Raw genomic sequence first — 21994 nt, forward strand, 5'->3', positions numbered from 1 at the left:
TCTATGATTTTAGAGCCTGATAAGGTTAGCTGACAATACAGGAAAGAATGGACACCTCTCAGACTTGGCAGGAAGAGTCAGGCTGGGATTTATACTGTTACAGAGTTCAGAGAGGAAAATGGCCGGGTCCTATAGCACCCGACCTGGAGCACTGAGGGGGATAACTGGCTAATTAGCAAAGAAGAGTCACCACCATGCAAAAGTTTCATTATGACCAATTTTATTTCGTAACTGCATTGTTGGGCACTTTATGGTAGTATGGAGTTCATCCAAGATTTATGTTTGCATATTTTTCAAAAAATTCCCCAAACAATACTTCGATGCACAATGTCCTCCCAATAGTAGTCAGCTTTCGAGATGATTTATACTGTAGCCTCCAGGATGCGAGAACAGCGAAACAAATCTCAATGCTGGATAGGTTTTTTAACAGGTATCTGTCACCATGTCTGGCAAAAAGCTCAAGACTTTTAGTCCTCTTAAACAGTTACTCATTTAAAGCAAAAGAAATAAGCTTTGGGAAAATTCTGTTTCAACCTCCCACGTACCTTTTGATATAAAGAAGACTTAATGCACATTCAGTTGCAGACTTCATGCGGTTCATACCTGTTTGCTGTTCTAGGCACTGCTGTAAGCACTACACCAGGACAGACTGAAGCAATCTCGTTTTTGGTATAGGATCACAGAATGGTTTTCAAAATGAGCACGTGGAAGTTGCACTGCCCGAGGGATGGTGACGGGATACTTGGGCTACATTTACTAACAGGCACAGAGTTCCAGTTCTGTCCTGTCCTAAACATCACAGAACCGACCAGAGGGCGGATTCGTTAAGGTACCTCATTAAGGCTCTCATCTGGGAGGTGAAATAATACGGAGACAAAAAGATACCTAGAGGTTTCTCACATCATTTGTGACTATGCAACCTTTTTTAAGATGAAAGACTGTGTATTTTAAATTACTTAACTGAAGTACATTTTGAAGAAAACAGAGCTTTCTGAATAGAAACCTTCAGCTGACACTGCTGCTGCTCAGTACCTTGTTTAATTTTTGGTATGTTTGCATATCGCATCGAGAGCTACAGATTTTCCACAGTGCTTTTCTGCCTCATTCAAGTACAATAAAAGTAGAAATCTATAGAAGCTCTAAGGTTAAACAAACTGTACATTATACAAAAATTAACTTAATTTATAGACAGTCAAGAAGTATTGGCAATGCCCTTTATAAATCTTACCAAAGAGTCATCACAAAGGATATTACAATCTATGTATGTGGTAATCACCATACAAATGCCATTTAGATTTATGTGGTACAGAACTGAATGTTTGTTAAATGTACACATGTAGAATCAGCATTTTGCACTATATACATTTCTTTTAAAGTAATAGTATTGTCAATACTAACCAAAGGTTCAGGATTTTCTTATTGCATATTTACTGTTGCTGAGGCAGTTAGTTATAATACAATAATGCAATATCCATAATTATTTTAAATAAACAAAAACATTTCTCCTGCCAACAATATAAAGAATTTTCTAAGATCACACAGAACGTTGCTACATACAGCTTTACACAAATACTGAAAAACATGACCTTAAGGCATCTGCTAGAAAAGCAGATGTGCAAATTTATAGGAACTAAATTATGCAGGAAAAATATTGCACAAAGTCCTATTATTTTCAAAATTAAATAGGCTTCTTTCTAAATACACATGATTTGCTATATCATGACCAAATAAAAATGTTAATAACCAGTTTGCTCAAAACAATTCTGCCTCTTAAGTAAGCTTTAAGAAACAGACACGAAGTATCAGGCTCGACACAGGGAAGATGGGAGTCCTCACACAGAATCTGTGAAAGCTATTTCCTTAGATGAAGAAGTGCTTTGGGGAATTAGATTTGGGTATTCATTCCACTTTCTGAAATTTGTGTTCTGACTTACAAATATCTACCCAGAGTTGGGGTCTTTTATGCTAAACAAAATGGTATTTGCACTAGAAAATTATTGATGAAAATAATTTTTTGCTGAAAATCCAGATTGTCTAGATGAGAAGGAAGGTCTACTGCTGATTATGAGAATATTCACAGTTTTCTCCTCTTGATCAGGACTCTTCACGTTATTAAGAAACAACTAATTCATGAACATTCCTGAATCCTCTTATTTAAGAAACAACTAATTCATGAACATTCCTGAATCCTCTTATAAGGATATTAGTACAGAATCCAAACAACAGCACTGTTACATACACTTTTAATTGAAAAGGTGGGGACAGGGGGTGGGGAGCAGGGGGGCGGATGTCTCTAGAGAATGCTATTATCAAGATAAAGACAGTAAAAAGTAGTTTCCATCAACATGCACCCACACCCTCAGTTAATCCTAAAGTAAGTGAAGCGGCCTAAGTCTTGCGAAGGAGCATCATTCCATTCTAGAGCCCTGTGTTGCCTGGTCAAAAGATTGAGCAGAGTGGGGAAGAGAGAGAATCAGAGAAACAAGGACACTTAGTTTCTAAGAGCTTCAAAGTCTGTCCTTTAAAAGTAGGTATCTTCAATAGCAGCATTATTATACTTTGTTAAAATAATAAGGAAAGTTAATGAAATTAGAAGTGGTACCGTGGTTCTACACTTAGAGCATATTTCAGATTCAGCAGCTTTAAAGGACTTTTTCTAATTTTGGTGTTAGAATCTTGGGCTAATAACTTCTGAGCAAAATATATTATTATTATTCACAGAGATTTGTCACTTCTTTTCCTTTTAATTGGCCCCTTCAGAGTAGGGACCAAGTTATTATTTTATTTCCTTGTAGCCCCAGTTCCTGTACCTTGCATATGACCAGTACAAAGAGTCGATAAATATTTCCTAAGTGCGATGAGTTATTAATAGAAAAATCATCCTGCTATGTTTTGGTGCTTCCCTAAAATATGCTAAAGTAGGTAAACCATCAAGATTTGCCACTTAACAACACACTGATCTAACAAAACAATAGCTCCTAAATTCACACGTGACTTTTCTATCCCTCCCCCCAAAATATCCCGGATGCAATATTTAAGGACAAAAAAGGTAAAACCTAGACTGGGTTTCAGGGAGAATCATTTAGAGGCCACATAGAAGACTATGCATGAAAGCCAAAGACTTACTCATTTATACAACTCTGGAAGAACAGGTAAAACTTCTTTGAAAAACAAATCCAAACAGCAGAGGGTTTTACAAATATTTCATTTTGATATAATAGAAAAAATGAACATAGGAAAAAATAAAATAATACTTTTTTCAGGATTCACCTTAATTTCACTTCATTCTCCCTATATCCACCATAATACTGGGAAGTCTAGCTTAAGAGCAGATTGAACACTCAAAATATTAATGATTTGAAATACTAATACTTTTGGAGTAGTAGTCTCTTGGATAGTAGCCTTCTGGATTTTTTCCAAGAAGAACATATAGAGCTTTTGTTTTTGCTTTTGTTTTTCAACAGAATAGAAAAGCTGATTTTGCATGCTAAAATAAGGCACAGATCCAGTTCAAAATACCTTGATGCAAATGCACTTGTGAGTGGCTAATTTTCCTCACAGTAACAGTCTTGTAGTCAAACATCTCATGAGGTGACCAGATGATAGAAGAACCTCCATTTCTGAGGCCATGATGTTTATTAAGCAAATTTTACCTATGCTACACTCACAATTATCTCATTCTTCAGACTATGAATTCTGAAGGAAAACATGTTTCATTCCAATAGTCAAATTAAAAGATTTCTTTTTTTTTTTAAATTACGAAGAAATATTTGCCAAGCAGATTAACAACCAGGGTGACCTTTTTCCTTCTCATTTAAAACAGCTCTTCTGATAAATCTGCTTTTATTACATGTTTCGGCAAAGTGAAATGGAATTTGGTAATGAGTATATAAAAGCAAAGTTTGACAAGAACCATGAGTCTTACTTTTGTGTTAATAAAATAAGGATTAAACACTTTTTTCCTTAGTATATACTGACTCCCTCCTTATAAGGAAAACAAGATTTCTCTTTACAAACATGAATGAATAATTGTGCCCAATAAAACATATCTGTTTAGGTTTTGGAATGTAGCTTAGAAAAGAAAAAAACTTGGTCATTTTCTTTAAATTATTTAAAGACTGACCTGGATAAACATTTTTAAGCAATGTTTTTAACAAATCACCTTCTGGGATCTTTTACCTGAAAACTAAATTCTTCCAGGAAATATTTTAGGGTACCAGTCCTGATGGGGTTCTCGAATGGTTTCTCAAAACCCTTTTCTAAAATGACAACTGGGGATGTACAGAATATATAGTGAATATACAAATACCAAATGAAGCATAACATCACTGTTTTTTTTTCCTGACATTTCCCCCGTCAATCTATCCTATCCTGAAGCAGTCAATGTGTGATGCCTTCTGACATGAATTTCAATGTTCAGCAGTGAATTTGAGGGAGAAGAGACAAGTTTCCTATGTAGAAGAATTCCAAATGCTTTATGTAGATACTCTACTCTAAGGGAAAGGAAGCAAAAAGCCCTACTCCTTAGGTGTGGGCTATACACAGTGATCTCCTTCCAAAGGCTCGGGCACACAAAGGCAGGGAAAAGAGTATAGTGGAAAAACCTGACAAACACCACCTCAGCTCAGTTATCAAAGTCAACATCAACACTCACAAGTCATGCTGACATTATGTACCATGGTTATGGTATAATGAAAATGACACTTTACTTCTGTAATCTTCCTCCTGCAAACCCACAATCACAGTATAATTGTGAGAAAAAGAGCAGACCCATTCTAAAACAGGGACACTCTATAATATATTCGACCAGCAGATCAGTCCTTTTTAAACCTATCAAGGTCATCAGAAACAAGGAAAGTCTGAGAAAATGTCACAGCCAAGAGGAATCGAAAGACACATGACAACCAGATGTAATGTGGTATCTAGAATTAGATTCTAGGATAGAAAAAAGACATCAGGGAAAAACTAAGGAAATCTGAATAAAGCTTGGACTATCAATATTGGTGCACGAATTGTGGCAAATGTACCATCTCAATGAGAAATATTGATCACGGGAAACTGTATGAGGGACATAATGGGAACTCTCTGTACTGTCTAATTTTTCTGTAGATCTAAAACTTTTAAGATATTAAGTTCAATTATTTTAAAAAAGTAAATTTGAGATGATAAGAAACATTTTGCATTACTACTTAAGAAAAAAAAAAAAGAAAAGACAGGAACATTTCTTTATCAGGACAGTTCGCGTTACATTTGGCTTTCTGGGGCTGGGTTCCTAGACAGCAAAGGCATACAGAGAGACTGAAAAAATTTTAAAGTGTCTCATTTGTAAACAGAAGTCATTAATTTCACATTGTAATTCAGCACTTCATATATTTCACTGAGTGAAAGGTCAATATGTACCTTTATACATTTTGGAAAACATGGCTGCAGTGTCCACAAGAGAGCTTTTCAACTTTGAAAAATGAATTTTGTCCTTGATGCAACGAATAGAAAAAGGCATTATTGCTCTGCAGAACACTTATAACTTATCCTTCAAAATTTACAGATAATTCCATAAGTTATTAAAGTATGCTAAATATAGGCTTAGGATTAAGGCAGTTAGTAGGTCAACAGTTTCAGCAGTTTCAGGCTAGTTTTGATAAGTTTTGATATCCTGATCAGTTCATGCTCGACCAGATTAGTATAGTAGCTACTTATTATGTGCAAGGGTTATATATGTATATTAGTTTAAATAAAATGAATGGCATTAAGCACCAAATACTGGGAAATCATATGTTTGACATATACTTCCATGAAACATACACACTAGTACCTGATTTAAGAGCACAGTAGGAGAATCAGCGTTACATTTAAAAATCAATTGATCATGTATACTCACGAGATGAATGAGTGGAGAAAATGTATGCTCCAAATGCAAAATAATGTTTAGACAGTACCAAGAATTGTCATCCTTACAAATAATTCTGTTTACTACAGAGATTACCAGGAATCCTAAAATGTCTCCACAGAAGCATGGATGCAAGCGAGTGACTCCTAATCATTGATTTAAGTTTGGTTTCCACTTGCGTTTTCTTCTGAAATGTTTAAGTCTTGCTGGAAGGCAGATGTCAAGTGACATAAGGACACCACTTCATGAAGCAGTCCAGTATCTCCTGAAGTCTCTTTGGCTTCTTTCCCTTCTTTCTCCCAAGGAACAAAAGTAGATGAATGTCGCCCAAGGCTGGGTGTAAGCAGATCGTCTGAAATCTGGCTTAGTGTTTCTTTCTTTTCTGGTTTAGCTTTTTCATTTTCAGAAACTTCAGGCGAAGCTAGCTGGAGAGTCAATCCTGAAGCAGAAGCTGCCTTTTCCATGACCGCAGGCCCCCTCACATTGTCAGCACTGAGGTATTTTTCATTGTTTTCCTCTTTTAGGATAAACAGAGAATCTGTTAAGCCGCTGGAGGAAACCCGCTTCCGGGGAGAGGGAGGAAGGTGTTTGCCATGGAGGGCACTGTCGTCTTGTCCCAGATGCCACTCGGTTTGATCACCAGAACCACTGCAAAGCAGGGCCAGGTTATTCTCACTAGGTGCATTGGATGCATTCTAAAAGGAGAAACAACACATTCAGAAACATTTTAATGAGATTATAATGTTACATTAGCATTTTTTTTCCATTTTGAAATAAAATATTAATATCTTTCAAGGCTGGCAACTTGGGAGATCCCCCCAGAGGAAATACTGCATCGACAGTTAATTCTGAACACCTGCAAATGGCTCTATTAACAAGAAAATATATAAACATATACAATTTTTTATTTGTCAATTATACTTCAACAAAGCTGAAAGAGCAAATGAAAAGAACTTGCCAACCGCCCTTCCCCCCAACCCCTAAATAGACCAACTACCTCAATGCCAAGTTCTGGACTGACTTACAGTCACCACAGAGTGGCCATTACTCATACTTCCATCTCTAGTGTTTTTAAAACATTCATATCAGTTTGTTTAAAATACTTTTCATTTTTGAAGCAATATAATGAAAAAGTACTTGAGTTGAGACATCTCTTAAACATTTTTTGAAGATCCAGGAAATACAGGAAAAAAGTGGGAACACTTCACATTTAAATAATTCCCCAGAAAAGCCTAGTCTAAAACTAGACTTAAGAGAATATTACGGCTTGAAAAAAATTATTTTCAATGAATGACAATAACCACCAGAATTCGATACATAAATGAGAAAATACTGGAATTCTGAAACCAGAAATAAGTCTTAATAATTAAAATTTCATATTTTTGAAGATCTGACTACTCACCTGTTTGTTAGAGGTTAAGTGCTTCGATCAACTAAGATTATAACATGAGGCAATTCACACCCAAGGGTAAGAATGTTTTCATTTAATTTTATAGGTTGAAAAAAATCAACTAACCGTAGGTTTATAATCAATATCATCCATTGATCTGAAGAAATCCAAGCTCTTAGCTGCTGCTAGCTTTCCTTGGTCTGAGCTGTGTGTGCTCAGTGTATCTAAGATTTCTCCTAGGAGGTCCATTTCGCCTGAGTAAGGAGTCTTTACTCTTGTTTCAACGGAGTCATCACTTTCATAAAAATAAGCAGATGCTTCTTCTCCATCTTCAGAGGACAACCTGAGGGAAAATGAAGCATGTGCTAGCCATCCCACAAGCCATCCAGTTACATTCAATGAGTGAGACAGTCTTGAAACCAAAGTGCTTTTCAGTGGAACCACAACAAAATGGCGAATTGGCTCAAGGCCAAATTCTTTACAGTGATGTGTATAAACCAATTCAAACAGGGGAACTTTTGAGTATGTGCACTATGAAAATACAAACAAACAGCTATGGGACCTTAATCAATCTGGAAGTAGAAGCAGTGCTTTTCACACAGTCTAATTCTGTGGGATTTGGGACGTTAGCCTTAGAATAGTAGATGGAACATTTGGAAACTTTGCTATAGCCCGACTTCACATTCAGTATTTGTATGTGGTTTCCCTTTATTTATCCACTTGTTTTAGAGAAGAATGCATATTCCTTAACGGAGACAAAGATATACTTAATGGAGAAAAAAGACTGTGCTTTTTGTCACCCCCACATAAGTTTAAATTATTAAAAAAAAAAAACAACCTAAATGTCTACTATTATTATTTCCCTTAGTTTATAGTGAAATTAATTTTTAAAACTTTGTATTAAAATTTCCTCTTCTGATATCACCACAGATTTAAGCCCCTCCCCTTCCCCAACTTGGTTTAATGGACATTTCTTACTGTTTCTCCCATTTAACCTGCCCCTCTTCACTAGCAGAGTAGGAGCCTAACTTAGGTGGGCTTCTATTTCCCCTTTAACATGATCGCAGATATTTCTGTAGGCCTTACCGCTTTCCAAGAACAAGATATTTCAGGTCTATCTTGCTTTCCCATCTCAAGATTCGTTCCCCCTGAGACTCCAAGGAGCACTGGTTCCTTTTGCTGAACAACATTGCAATGGAGCAAAATCCAATCTCTAGGATTATACATCCTTTGAATTATCTTCTAAAATCCTAAAACTTCTGCTTTTCAGCCACAACACTTAGTAGGACACTAAAATCCATCACGACTTACTTGCTCGCTCTCTCGTCATAGTCATCGTCATACACAGCACTGTCAAGGCTCTTCAGGGGTCTTTTTAGGCGTGCCTAGAGAGAATTGACCATAAATTGGCATTAGTAGTTAAAATAAGTCTTTTTCATGAATTCTAAAGGAATAATTTGATCCAACAAGGAATACTTTTAAAAGAAATAAGAATTCAGGATTTTTTTAATATTAACCAATCACTTGACAAGCTGTGGATTAAGAAGGGGAGGGAATCAGACAACTGATGTCAACATTTACAGCTCAAACCAACAGACTAAAATCAAATCACTGGATTGAAAACACACACACACACACACACATACACACACACACACACACTGCTCTAGTCTGCCAGTCCCTGGTTTAAAAATACTTGACTTATAATCAATCACATCCCCATGCACTTATTCCCTACTTTTAATAATCATCAATATTTGCCAATCATTTCTTTTATCTGTCTCCCCAATTATTTTAAGGCAGTACTTCTCGATACTTAACGTACATATAACTCTCTTGGAGATCATGGTAAAAATGTAGCTCTGACTCTACTGGGTTCTGAGGATGAGGCCAGAGTTTCTGCATTTCTAACAGGCTCTTAGGTGAAGTTAGTGCTGCCGGATCTGAAGGTCTCACACTGAATAGCAAGGTTTTGAACTGAATGCTAGACAACCTACCATTTCACCTGTAAACACTTCAGTATATACCTTTAACAGATGTCATTATTATACCATACAAATTAACAATTTTCTTTAACATCCTCTATTCTCAGACCATTCTCATATGCCCTCATGATCCCTCCCAGATATTTTAGTTTATGTGGACCAGAATCTCAACATGGTTAACACCATTTGGTTGACATGTCTGTCAAGTCTTCTGCAGAGACTATCAGTTCTGCCTTCCCCATCCTTTTGCTATTTGTGTCCTTGAATATGTGATATTTTTCCTCTTCCTATAAACTGGCAGTCACATCTGGAAGCTTGTTTAGATTCAGTTTCTGGTTTTTTGTTTTTCTTCTGTTTTTGGCAAGATTATGCTACATGTATTGAGATGTGTTTTTATACTGCACACGTAACCTTAAGATGTCTCACTTTTGGTGGTTCTAAGATCCATTAATGGCTTTAGGATTCAGGTTAGCTGATACCATCCATTATGAATTTTTTTTCACTCGATGGTTTTAGCACCCAACGATAATCCTTGGGTAAATAAATTATGCAGAAGGGGCTTCAAAATTATGCTTTTTAAAAGCATTCCTTCTATCTTTATTTGTTGGCATTCTACCAAGAGTTTTGTTCTATTGACTATTTGGCTATTCTGAAATATGAGGTGTACAGTAGAGGTAGGATAAATCCTTGATGCTTTCCTTTAGTTCAACAATTTCCAGAATAATGAGCTTATGCCTACCAGTCTCTGAAGGTGAGCTGTGAGGGCTTTTAAAAAGTCATCATCATCTGTATATATTTGACATGGCTCAGCCCATCACAGTAGTTGTTCTTGATTTTTAAAAAAAGATTTACTTAGTGGAGAGACAGAGAGAGCATGTGAGTGCAAGAGTATACATGGTGGGGAGGAGGGGCAGAGCAGGGGGAGGGAAAGAATCTCCAGCAGACTCTGCGCTGAGTGACCTGGGCGCCCTTCTTGATGTCTGATCAGTCTAGACTTTTGAATGACACCAAAATTATGTTTTTAAAACACAATCATTAATGCTTTTTAACTTTTAGAGATACGTCTTGAATATTTGCAGGCTAAACTATGTGTGATGTGCTACTTTACTTCAAAAAAAGCCAGCACAGGAAGGGCTGAAATAAGACTGACCATACATTGATAACCGTTGAAGCTGTACTTTTGAAAGGTATCCAGGTATCCAGGAATCTTTTTTTTTTTTTTCTTTTTAAGATTTGAAAGAGAGAGGGAGCAAATGGGAGGAGCAGAGGGAGAGAGAGAGAGGGAGAGAGAGAGAAGCAAACTCCACATGGAGCATGGAGCCTGATGTGGGGCTTGATCTCAGAACCCTGAGATCATGAATTAAGCCAAAACTAAGAACCTCATGCTCAACCAACCGTGCCACCCAGATGTCCCATGGTACGTAGGAGTTCTTCTAAGCTTTTTACTTTAACATGTTTGGATTATGTTAAGTGTTCTATCTACAATAAAATAATTTTTTAAGGTTTTTTTTTGTTTTTTTTTTTAATGGTCCCATCTTAGGTCAGTGTTAGCCCAGTCAAATTGGTTCCTGTGTCCTTTAAACATGATCTCAGAAGCTCTTTAGTAAGCTTGTTCATTTTGGCCTAACATAATGTGTCATTTCAACTTATGCATTTTCTGCATCAGACATGGAATCAGCCACTTCCTCTACAAGTTTGGCTCTTTCTTTTAAGTAGGCAATGACATTTAAAAGGCCAGAGTCTGGGTGCCATGGGTGCCCATGGCTGCAAACCATGTTTCTGAATGGACGGCTGCAGGCTGAATTTGGAGACCTGAACCATTGTATTGTCAGAGGACTAACTTTCTGTCTTCCAATTCTGATCTCCACATCTAGGTAACTGTTTTCTTCTATTGCAGCCGTAAAGAATAAGCAAATGTCTGGAATCTACAGTACTTGATCCTTACTCCTCCCTGTCCTCTATGCCCATGCCGGCAGTGGCAGGAAGGGGAAGAATGAGTGCACAGAAATACATCTTTAACCGCTGGTGGAATGTGTAGAGCGTTTCTCCAGGAGTTTGGTGATTAGCTATGTATTTGGGTGTAAACTATAATATCATTTTACGACAAGTTTAAGGTATGTGAGTTAAAAAGAAATTTGAGGAATGGCCTAGTCACACAAATGCCACTTACAATATTATTTCTGAAGGGAAAATACATTTTATCCATCCCCTCCCAAACTCACAAAATACAGTACAATTCTTTGTTTCTAAATACAAGTCATTATTATTACATTGACATCCGTATATGCTTAACATTATGCCAGCTAGGGGTCATGCATTCAATTTTTGCAAAAACAAAACAAAACAAATCAGAACTAAAACCCAACAAAACTATGAGGGAGCTGAGACTTCCTGCTGTTATTTAAAAAATAATTTTTGACTATTTAAGAATCAGTACAAGATATTAAATACATAGCTTAATATTTATGCTTATAAATACTTTGGAAAGAACTCTCATATACACACCGTGGGGCTAGGGTCTAGGAATACAGAGTAGCATTAGGCTGAGTCTTTGCCATTAAGGAGCTCAGAGTCTAAAGAACCCCATGATCAATCTGGTGGTATACCATGAGGCTCCATAATTTACCCAAGGCCATACACCTTATCAAGAACAGGAACCAGAGCCAACATATTTCTCTGCTGCATTGCTGGTCCCTTGTTCATTTTCTTTCACAATTTACTTTTATATTCTACATCTGCCTGCATATACTAGAGATTCTCAGTTGTTTTATTCTGTGTTGTTAACCACAACTTTTTTTTTTTTATGAAGCTACTCACATAAGCTTCACAAGTATGTTTGAATTTGGTTTTTTATTTCCTAACTATCAATTTCTAAGTAGAGATGTTGTTAAATGGTATATCTTGTAATGAACTTTCACAATAGAATTAAAACCAGAAGTACAACGGATCAGTATAATATTCTATTTTCTATGAGTATTAAGATTTGTACTCTCTAAACGCTTAGTACCTGCATGTACAAGTTGTTTATCTGAAATAAGCTCCTAATTAGTCGTGACTGGATCTGTATCAGGCAGTAGGAACTGCAGTCTCCATATATGAAGTGACAAGATCCAAACACATAATCAGTGTGTCACGTGCTTGAGGACATCAAATTACATAATTGGTTACGGTCACACAGGAAAAACAAAGGAAGAAAAAAGTTACAATTTGATTAACGTTCAAGACAGAGAAATATGGCAGCTTGTGTAACAAGAGCATCATCAGTTTCTGAGCTTTTATGAACCCAGATTATCCCTCCATTACTGTTTCTGGTGGGCTGGGACTCGGGCACCATGCTTTCAGAGGAAATAAAGGATTGTTTCCACTACGCCCAGAACACACAACACAAGGCAAAAAGACCTGGTCACAATTTTGTAAAGAGAAGTCTTTTATGGATAATTGATAGCAAATAAGCTTAGAGCACAGAAAATATTATAGCCAGTTATAGTACATCTTTACCTGGGTTCACAAATCATGGATACATTGTTACTGAAAACCTGCACACTAAACTGAATCGAAACTGAAATATAAACAACTAAGAAAGAGAAAAGTAATCTCAATACACAGAATAAAAATAAAATACATACACTTTTTTTTTTAATAATACAACTGACCTTTGGGAAGAAGTATAGATTTTTTTTTTTTTTTTTTTTACTATAACAGTAATGAACAGGTGCAGATGCCAGTGGAATGAGTTTTGTATATTATATGTATTCAGAGGAAAAAATCTCTAAGATCTGGACAGAAATCTCACAGGAAGAAGCATGGAACAGGGAAGTTTGCAAGAGGAGATAAACGCTTTCACCATAAATGATTATGTCCCACTTCTTGAAGTAAACTCCAAGACAGTCATAACATGGCCTATAGTTAGGAACAGATGCTTTTTTTTTTTTAAAGAATGATTATGAAGTGATTGAGAGATAAAGCTATACACAGTCAACATGGTAAGAAAAAAAATTGGAGAATAGGAAAAAAATAAGTGGATTCCTAAGGAAGAAAAAAAAACCTTAAAAATATTTTTTCAGGGGCACCTGTGTGGCTCAGTGGGTTAAAGCCTTGGCCTTTGGCTCGCGTCATGATCCCAGGGTCCTGGGATTGAGTCCCACATCGGGCTCTCTGCTCAGTGGGGAGCCTGCTTCCTCCTCTCTCTCTCTGCCTGCCTCTCTGTCTACTTGTGATCTCTGCCTGTCAAATAAATAAATAAAATCTAATATATATATATATATATATATATATATATATATATTTTCCCCCCCCAAAGATCTACTGAATGATGTGACATTCTGCATGCATGTGGGAATTTAGTGGACAGTGGGGCAAGCTGGTCACCGCCTGGGTGTCTGCTGTTTGCCATTATTTAGGCTCTTCCCTTTTCTGCATTTTGAAATCTGTGTAGCTTTTATCATAACTTTTAAAAAATATTTATTTATTTGAGAGAGAGAGAGAGAGAGAGTCTTCCCTTTTCTGCACTTTGAAATCTGTGTAGCTTTTTAAAGTAACTTTTAAAAAATATTTATTTATTTATTTATTTGAGAGAGAGAGAGAGAGAGAGAGCGCGCGCAAGTGCAGGGCACAGAGGGAGAGAGAGAGAATCTCACGCAAACCCTCTGTGCTGAGCCGGGAGGCTGACCTGGGACTCGATCTCACCACCCTGAGATCACGACCTGAGCTGAAATCAAGAGTTGGACGCTTAACTGACTGTGCTACCCAGGTGCCCCCATAACTTTTTATAAAAAGGTTGAAGAGGCTTTTTCTTTCCTGGTCAGAATACCAATAATAGCCTGGTTTTTAAAATTTATTGCCACAAGGGACAGAACTGTAATGTTGTTTTTGCTGCCTCCAATCTTTAGGGCTTGTTAATGGAGTGGGATGACATTTTCTGGGTGTCTGCAAAGTTAGCCACCAGACTCTTTTAATCATAAAATTCAAGCTTTTCAGGTTCTGGTATTTTAAAACATGATTACTGTTGTAGGAAATGGAGGTACTATAGTTAATAATTAGGTCACACAAAAAAGAAAAGAGTTACATTGTACACATTTTAGCACTTGGTATGGCACTTATTTTCATAATCTCAGGCAAAATCCCTTGGTCTGTTATTTGTTTGATACCAGTGACCAAATCTAACTTAGAGATTAATAAATTCACTTAAGTAACATTTTATTTAGATAAACAATACTCATAGAAATGTACAGATAGAGTTTCTGTCAATGAAATATAACCATTTCAACCATTAAAATATCTCACCATACACATAGGTTAAAAAAAATACAACTAAAATTAAGAGGATATCTCTCCATCCTTCAGCATCCCACAGTTTAATTTTTAAAACCTAAATACACATTTACCAGAATATGCCTCAATGTTCCTTTTTAAAAAAAAAAAAAAAAAAAAACCTTGTATCTGGTAATTTTACTCCCGTGGTTGATTAAAAGCATTAATTTCCTCCAAGGTAAAAGTCAAACTTCTTGGCATTAAGGAGAGACTCCCATCCAAACATGGTCAAGACATTTTGTCTTTTTCCTTTTGTTCTTCTCCCCACCATGTCTAACTGGCCACCACCCACTACTTTGCCACAACAAATGACTTGTTAGTTCCCATACAGAATTCATCTTTAAACCACTGCACATAAGGTACCCTTTGTCAGAACTTACCTTCACTTTCTTCTTTGCTGGAAAAAAAAATCCTACTCATTCTTCACTACATAACTCAAATGTACCTCTGTAAAAACCTGCTCTTTGTGTAGCCACATATTTGGCAAACACTTGGCCAATGGATTAATGACGCTGTATTATTTGTTTATGTGTCTGCCTGCACCACTGTACCCTGAGCTTTCTGTAAGCAAGAGCCACGTCTCATGCTTCTTTGTGACCTCTGGGCTCTTTTGTATGACTTCTCAGCATGGAAAACAGAGGTATGGATATGATAGGTGCTTAATGGTTGTTTGTGGAATAAAGAGATACCAAAGAGTCAGAGAAAGATGAGATGTTGCTGCTGCTTTGTTTTCAGAAAGTGCAGAGTAGGAGCTTTTAGTTGGTTTTCAAGAAATATTTGTTGAAGAAAACAACAAAAAAAGGATAAATAACTTTCTTTGTTTTGCTCTTCATTTATCAGGTCTTGCAAGTCTAGGCCCTTGGCCCTTGCTCACTTCATTTAATTTGTTCTAACCCACAAGGCATTGCTATGGCCTTCTTTCAATCTCTTATATTTTCCCTGACTTCTTCTACCACAGGACCTTTGCACATGTTGATTTCTCTCTCTGAAAAGTTCTTCACTTACATTTATTCCCTGTCCCTATGCCTACTGTCTGTACATATCTATTCTCATTTGAAAATCTAAGTCTCTATTATCCTCTCTGCAGGATGCTATGGCTTCTAAACTGCTGATAGATCTTTTTAAAAGGCAAACTTAACAATACTACATTCCTCTTTAAATAAATTCAATGGTCCCATACAATTTTGAGGATAAATCTCATCCTCCTTACCTTTGCCCAGAGGGATCAGGCTGAGTTAATCTCTTTGAAGGTTCCATTTGCTATACAGGTGTCTGCTCCCACACTACCATGCCCCCTTCCTTGCTTGTATGCTTCCCAGTGTCTTCTGCCCCTGACCTACACATGTTGATGTATCTACAAGAACTTCCTTTTCCATGGTGTTTCCCCTCTTTTTCTAATTATCCCTCATGCCTTGGCTCATGAGTTCCACCTTCAGGAAATATTTCCTCATTCATCATCAATTCATACGGCACCTGGAGTACCTGTACGCATGTTTCTCATGGAACTTGTCCATCTCACTGTACCGTGATCACGGTTAAATTATCTTTCTCCCACTGTACAGGAGATTCTTGATGGCAGGTATCTTACTAATTTACCTCTCATACCCTCACCAAGGATGTGTGTGGTACATATTAGAGTCAGAAAAGCTGTAAAAGACTTTGAAAGGAACAAAACATTATGGAGTGTCCTATCAGTGGAATTCTGGATGTTGTTTAGAAGACTTTGTGGGGTTGATTCTACATACTCTGCATCCTTCGTTGTCTTTATCTACCTTGTCAGGATACAACTGGACACAAATCATGCAACCAAGAAGAAGTTGGGATAAGCCACTATTATGAAACAAAGGTTGGCTATATTTATGGGGCCAATGACAACAATACCTTCCCCCAAAAACCTGCCCGGTGCCTGTATGACAGAGTCTGGCTTTACAAGTGCCTCACCAAGCAGGTCAGGGAACAACAAATCTGGGGAACTTCAAGAAATTCACCCTAATTTATAGGCATTTCAGATAGGACTTAGGTGGAAAGATTTCTTGGACTTGGTTTCCTAGCCTCAAGATAGGAAATAACAGTATTGTACAAGCCCAAACTAAGATTTATGAAAACTTCCAGAGAGGGGTGCCTGGGTCACTTGCTTACTTAAGTGTCTGACTCATGATGTTGGCTTAGGTCATGATCTCATGGGTCATGGGATGGAAACCTGTGTCAGGCTTCACACTCAGCAGGGAGTCTCTTTGGGATTCTCTCTTTCCCTTTCCCTCTGCCCCTCCCTCCACTCACTCTCTCCATCTCTTTCTCTTTCTAGAATAAATCTTTAAAATAGAGAAAGGAAGAGAGAGAGAGAGAGAAAAGAGAAGGGAAAAAGAAAAGAAAACTTCCAGTAAGAAAGAAATTCTCTGGCCTTAAAGCTAGTCAGTACTGCATAGCTCTAGATTTATAAAGCAAAGTAAAGGAGGCTTACATAGTGAATTATCATTCTTATTGCTTCAATATAAATAACAGGACAAACCTAATGAGAACATCCTTTCTTTTTTGATCAAAAATAATCTTCAGGATTATTATTACAGGGAAAACTATAAAAGATTTTGAAATGGGCAAAAAACTACCTGTGTCTTTTCAAAGGAATTTTTGCTGTTGTCTAGCATTCCTTCCCAGGATTATCTGATACTAATGTGGTCTGTACCATTCATAGTCTCTATTTGTAACCCTACAGGAACAGAAGTCAACCTATGGAGGACTGGTGGCAATGCAACAGCTTCATGTCCATAGAGATATAATTTTGTCCAGTGAAAATGCAATTATTATGGTATAGATATTGATAAGTTGGGTATTCTTTACTATATATACTTTAGTATTCCTAAGTGTCTGTCCTTCAAATTATCTGTGGTATCAGCTTTTAACATCTTACTAATTCCCTCAATAGGTAATGAACAAAATAAAAGAAGAGATTTATATAAAATTATTCTTTAAAGAAGGCATTTTCTGTTTCCTGAATAAATGAGCACCTCCATACATAGTAGGTCGTTTCTGTTGAGTATTTAAAATAATTTAAAAAAAATAAAATAAAATAAAATAATTTTTAAAATGATAAATTATATAATGCAAAGAACTATTGTAATTGACTGACATAAGCATTTTCAGTGTTCATGAGGTACAGAAAACCATTACATTCATATATTTGTTCATTCCAGAAATGAACAAATTCATTTGATTACAGAAATGTTTTCTATGTGCTAGGGATTCAGTTTTATGCTAGGGTATAATGATAACTGAGAACAAGGCTCCCTGCCCTCATGTAGATTAAATTCTAATAAGTTAGACACAAATTAAATTGTATAGTCATAAATTAAACATTATATACGGCTGTGATAACTTGTACTAAAGTATGATTTCTTTGAGGAATTTGACCTAGTTGGGGAAATCAAGGGAAGTCTTTCCATGAAAGATGTTTGAGTTGAGCCCTAAAAGGTCAGCAGGTATTAAGTAGATGATGATAAGAGAACAAGATGTGCAAAGGCCCTGTGGTGGGATGAGCACAGCATGTTTAATGGAATGAAAGACTGATATGAGAGCACTGTGGGTTAAAACCTGTGCTGGTGCACAGGGCTCTTTAAGGGTGCATTAATTTTGCAATTACCTTTTTGATCACTAGATGGCAGATATATACTAAGAAGCCAAAAGACTGGATAAATTTAAATTTATGGAGGGTTTTAAGGAAATGGGGGAGATCAGAAGATCTAGCAAGAAAAAGTGGGAGACGAAAAATTGGTTGGGATCAGGGTATACACCCTAACCTTGCAGGCTCCGATAATGGAGAATAACAGAAAGTCAATTATTGCTTTATTTTCTTTCAACAAATATTTGAGAACCTACTGAAAGCTGCTATTGTGCATTCCTTAAACTAAGGTAGTGACCATATCTCAATTTTGGGGCACCTAGGTGGTTTAGTGGGTTAAGCCTCTGCCTTCAGCTCGGTTCATGATCCCAGGGTCCTGGGATTGAGCCCCGCATCAGGCTCTCTGCTCAGCGGGGAGCATGCTTCCCCCTCTCTCTCTGCCTGCCTCTCTGCCTACTTGTGCTCTCTGTGTCAAATAAATAAATAAATAAATAATCTTAAAAAAAAAATTCTTAGCATCTCTTCATTCTACAAAGATCCATGAAACACCGGTTATGCATGCTACTGTCTTCCATACTGTGAGGCACAGAAAAGAAAAAGATATCCCTCCTCTCAAGATTTTCAACAAATATGTGGTATAAATACCAATTATTGAATATGATAAAGAAGCTGTAAATATAAACTTATCCTTTATTGTAGGAATACAATTGAACGCAAACCTTTTGATTAGACATGACAACTTACTTAAATGACCATTAATATGTCATGATTCATGTCAAGTTGTAAGATTTCTAATAAGTAGGCTCAGTCAAGAGATTAACAATATTAATAATATAGAGCTATAATTAAATACTATAAACAATGGAAAATTCTGGGATCAAATAAAGAGGTTTAGAAGCTTCTGAACTGTACAGAGCTGGTGAGGGTATAATATTCACCATGGTCACTTTACTACTTCACAATTTCACTCACAGGCTGTACAAATTAGTAAATAAGTATTTGCATTTGCAACTTTTGTGGGATACAGTGCTACATGAGAAAAGGGTACACATCTTTTGGAAGCAAAAAGACATCATAAGAAACAAAATAAGTAGAATTTTGGAGAGTTTTACATCATTCTGATATGAAGAATTAAAAATAAGATGGAGCACTGGCTGTCTATGTCTGCAATCAGACTCCTAGGTCTTAAAACAAATGATTGTAAAATAAAATTTTGCTCACGTGGAAATGGAAAATACACATCAAGTATACATAAAAATTCACAAAATTTTGGAAGGAAACACTTGTATAGCAAGGGATGCTTATTAAGAATGTGAAGAAAACACTATATTAAAAAAGCAAAATGTAGGGTTTCAGCATGGAATAAAATTTATCAAAGGAGATATTTTACTAGCAAAGCTCAATCTATAGCTAGACATTGAATGGAATAAAGAAAATAGACTGGTAAAAAGGAGAAGGAAAAGCATTTCATATGAAGGAAAAACCAAAAGCAAATGTATAAAGAGAGAGGCAGAAGGCCCAACTCGTAAAACCTTCACACTTAATGTTTAAAGAGACTTCAAGAAATAAATTTGGTTCAGCTTACAATAAGCAAGATCAATGCTTCCTTTTCTTTTCTTTTGCATCGCAATCATTTCTGGAAAGCACATCACATCTGACAGTTGGATGGTGAGAACCTTTCACCTTTCTCCTGATGCACTAGGGCCCTGGTAATCATGCAGTTACCATTTTTGTCACTAGATGGCAGACAGATACTAATAAGGCAAAATACTGGGTAAGTTTAAATTCATGGGGGTGCCTAAGGGGCAGGGGAAAAATAAGGGATATAGGCAGATGAATGGGAAAACACAATTTTTTAGACTACATAAAATTAAGATGCTTTTAATTTATGAATTTTTTAAAAAATTGGTGTTCTCTGTGCTACTGCCCCCATTTTAGAGTTCAAGTAACTGAGGTCTAGAAATGTGACCTTGCTTACCCCAAAGCCATAGCAAACCCCTAGACTTAAGACAAATAAAAGACCCCAAAAAACAAAAAATAAAAATCATATTTGGATGAAATAATGTGAAAAAAAAAGAAAGAAACTCTACCATACATAATCCTACTAGCTATACCTTAAGAATGCATGGCATTTTACTGAATAGAGTTTTAAAACACATGTAATTTTTTATAAGTGTAACTAAAGGACAGGGTTAAGTGACTAATCCATGGTTGATTTGATTCAGTCTGTTAGATGTTTTACATACTATAGTTTTTTTAAAAAGATTTTATTGATTTGAGAGACAGAGAGTGAGCAAGTAAGGGAGAGAGTACAAGCTGGAGTAGGGGCAGAGGGAGGAGGAGAAGCAGGCTCCCCCTGACCAGGGAGCCAGACGTGGGGCTGAGCCGAAGGCAGATGCTTAACAACTGAGCCACCCAGGCACCCCACTATACTGTTTTTCATTAATACCTAATTCACCACAACTTTTGGTCAACATTTTCCTTTTTTTTTTTTTTTAACAAAATAGGGAACCAAAAGCTTAAAAAAGCAAAGTGTCTTGGGCAATATTAGACAACTAGTGACAGAGCTAAGACTCTAATCTAGGTGTTCTGACTCCCTGAATGGAACTTCTTTCATTATATTACATAAGAAGGTTCTGAAAGACTCAGAAGAAATAACTGTCTGAGAATTAATCTGAGAAAGACTTTCTTAAAATGGCAAGTTTTAACCTCTTTTTTAAATAAATATTTTATTTATTTATTTGACAGAAAGAGACACAGTGAGAGAGGGAACACAAACAGGGAGAGTAGGAGAGGCAGAAGAGAGGCAGAAGCAGGCTTCCCACCGAGCAGGGAGCCAATCCCAGGACCCTTGGATCATGACCTGAGCTGAAGGCAGACACTTAATGACTGAGCCATCCAGGTGCCCTTAACCTCATTTTTAAAGCAGGTGGTAGTTACAGAATGACCAGGAGTGCTAATATTCCAGGTAGGTGAAATGACAGGGTGCAGTCAGAAGATTAACATACTTTTCCAAAGATACTGAAGACATATTCCTGTCAGGGCAAAAGAGTAAAATGGAAGGATTAACAAGATATGTGTTTGGTGAAGTGTAATGAATTCAGTCGATGAGAGCTATTATTATTAAGCTAAGGAAATAAGATTTCATAGAAGCATTAAAATTATACTTCTGAGCAGCTGCATGCTATGTGAGACTAGTTCAGGAGGGATGACTGAAGTGGTCCAGACACATCCAAGAACCCTTTGCCAGTTCTCCTAGATCACAGTGATCTTGTCTTTTTGGTCTGCTTGATTCACTTTATTCTCTACCACTCAGCTGTCACCTGATATATGCTCTCCTACAAAGGTGGTATTTCATTTTAAGTACATTCCTGTCTTACCAAGTCCTTGAGATCAAGAATCATATCTTTTAATTCATTTTGCTTCTAATTCCACCTCCATTTAGAATGTAAAAAGCAGCAAAATAATGTCAACTCTCATCCTAACAATGAGAAAAAGCGGAGTTATCTAAAATAAAACACAACAAAACCCTAAAATCATAATTCTTCTTGAACCTATCAGAGACCTGAGTTGTAAGACAATCAAGTAAACTGAATTCCAAAGGGTTACAAGTCCCTCCAAGGAGAGATGAGAGACAAGGCCTATTTCATTCAGGCAAAGCACAAGGAAAGAAGTAGATGGCATATAAGCAGGGCAGAAGAAATCTTCTTTTTTTTTTTTTTTGAATTTTTTTTTTGAATTTTTTTTTAATTTTTTATTTTTTATAAACATATATTTTTATCCCGAGGGGTACAGGTCTGTGAATC

The 21994-nt window shown here is 36.6% G+C and overlaps 1 protein-coding gene across 3 annotated transcripts in view; it reads right to left on the reverse strand.

Moving 5' to 3' along the window:
* Window positions 1-209: 209 nt before the first annotated feature.
* The window catches only part of DENND1B (DENN domain containing 1B), a 285595-nt gene continuing 263810 nt past the window's right edge, over window positions 210-21994 (reverse strand). For all 3 annotated transcript variants that reach the window (XM_059413042.1, XM_059413040.1, XM_059413041.1), the window contains 3 exons: window positions 8589-8662; window positions 7404-7620; window positions 210-6582 (listed from right to left, as the gene is read on the reverse strand). In XM_059413042.1, coding sequence (XP_059269025.1) covers window positions 6046-6582; window positions 7404-7620; window positions 8589-8662 — 828 coding nt within the window. In that variant the 3' untranslated portion in view covers window positions 210-6045. The remainder of the gene's footprint in view (window positions 6583-7403; window positions 7621-8588; window positions 8663-21994) is intronic.

Source organism: Mustela nigripes, chromosome 10 (genome assembly GCF_022355385.1).
Source record: "Mustela nigripes isolate SB6536 chromosome 10, MUSNIG.SB6536, whole genome shotgun sequence".
Taxonomy (NCBI): domain Eukaryota; kingdom Metazoa; phylum Chordata; class Mammalia; order Carnivora; family Mustelidae; genus Mustela; species Mustela nigripes.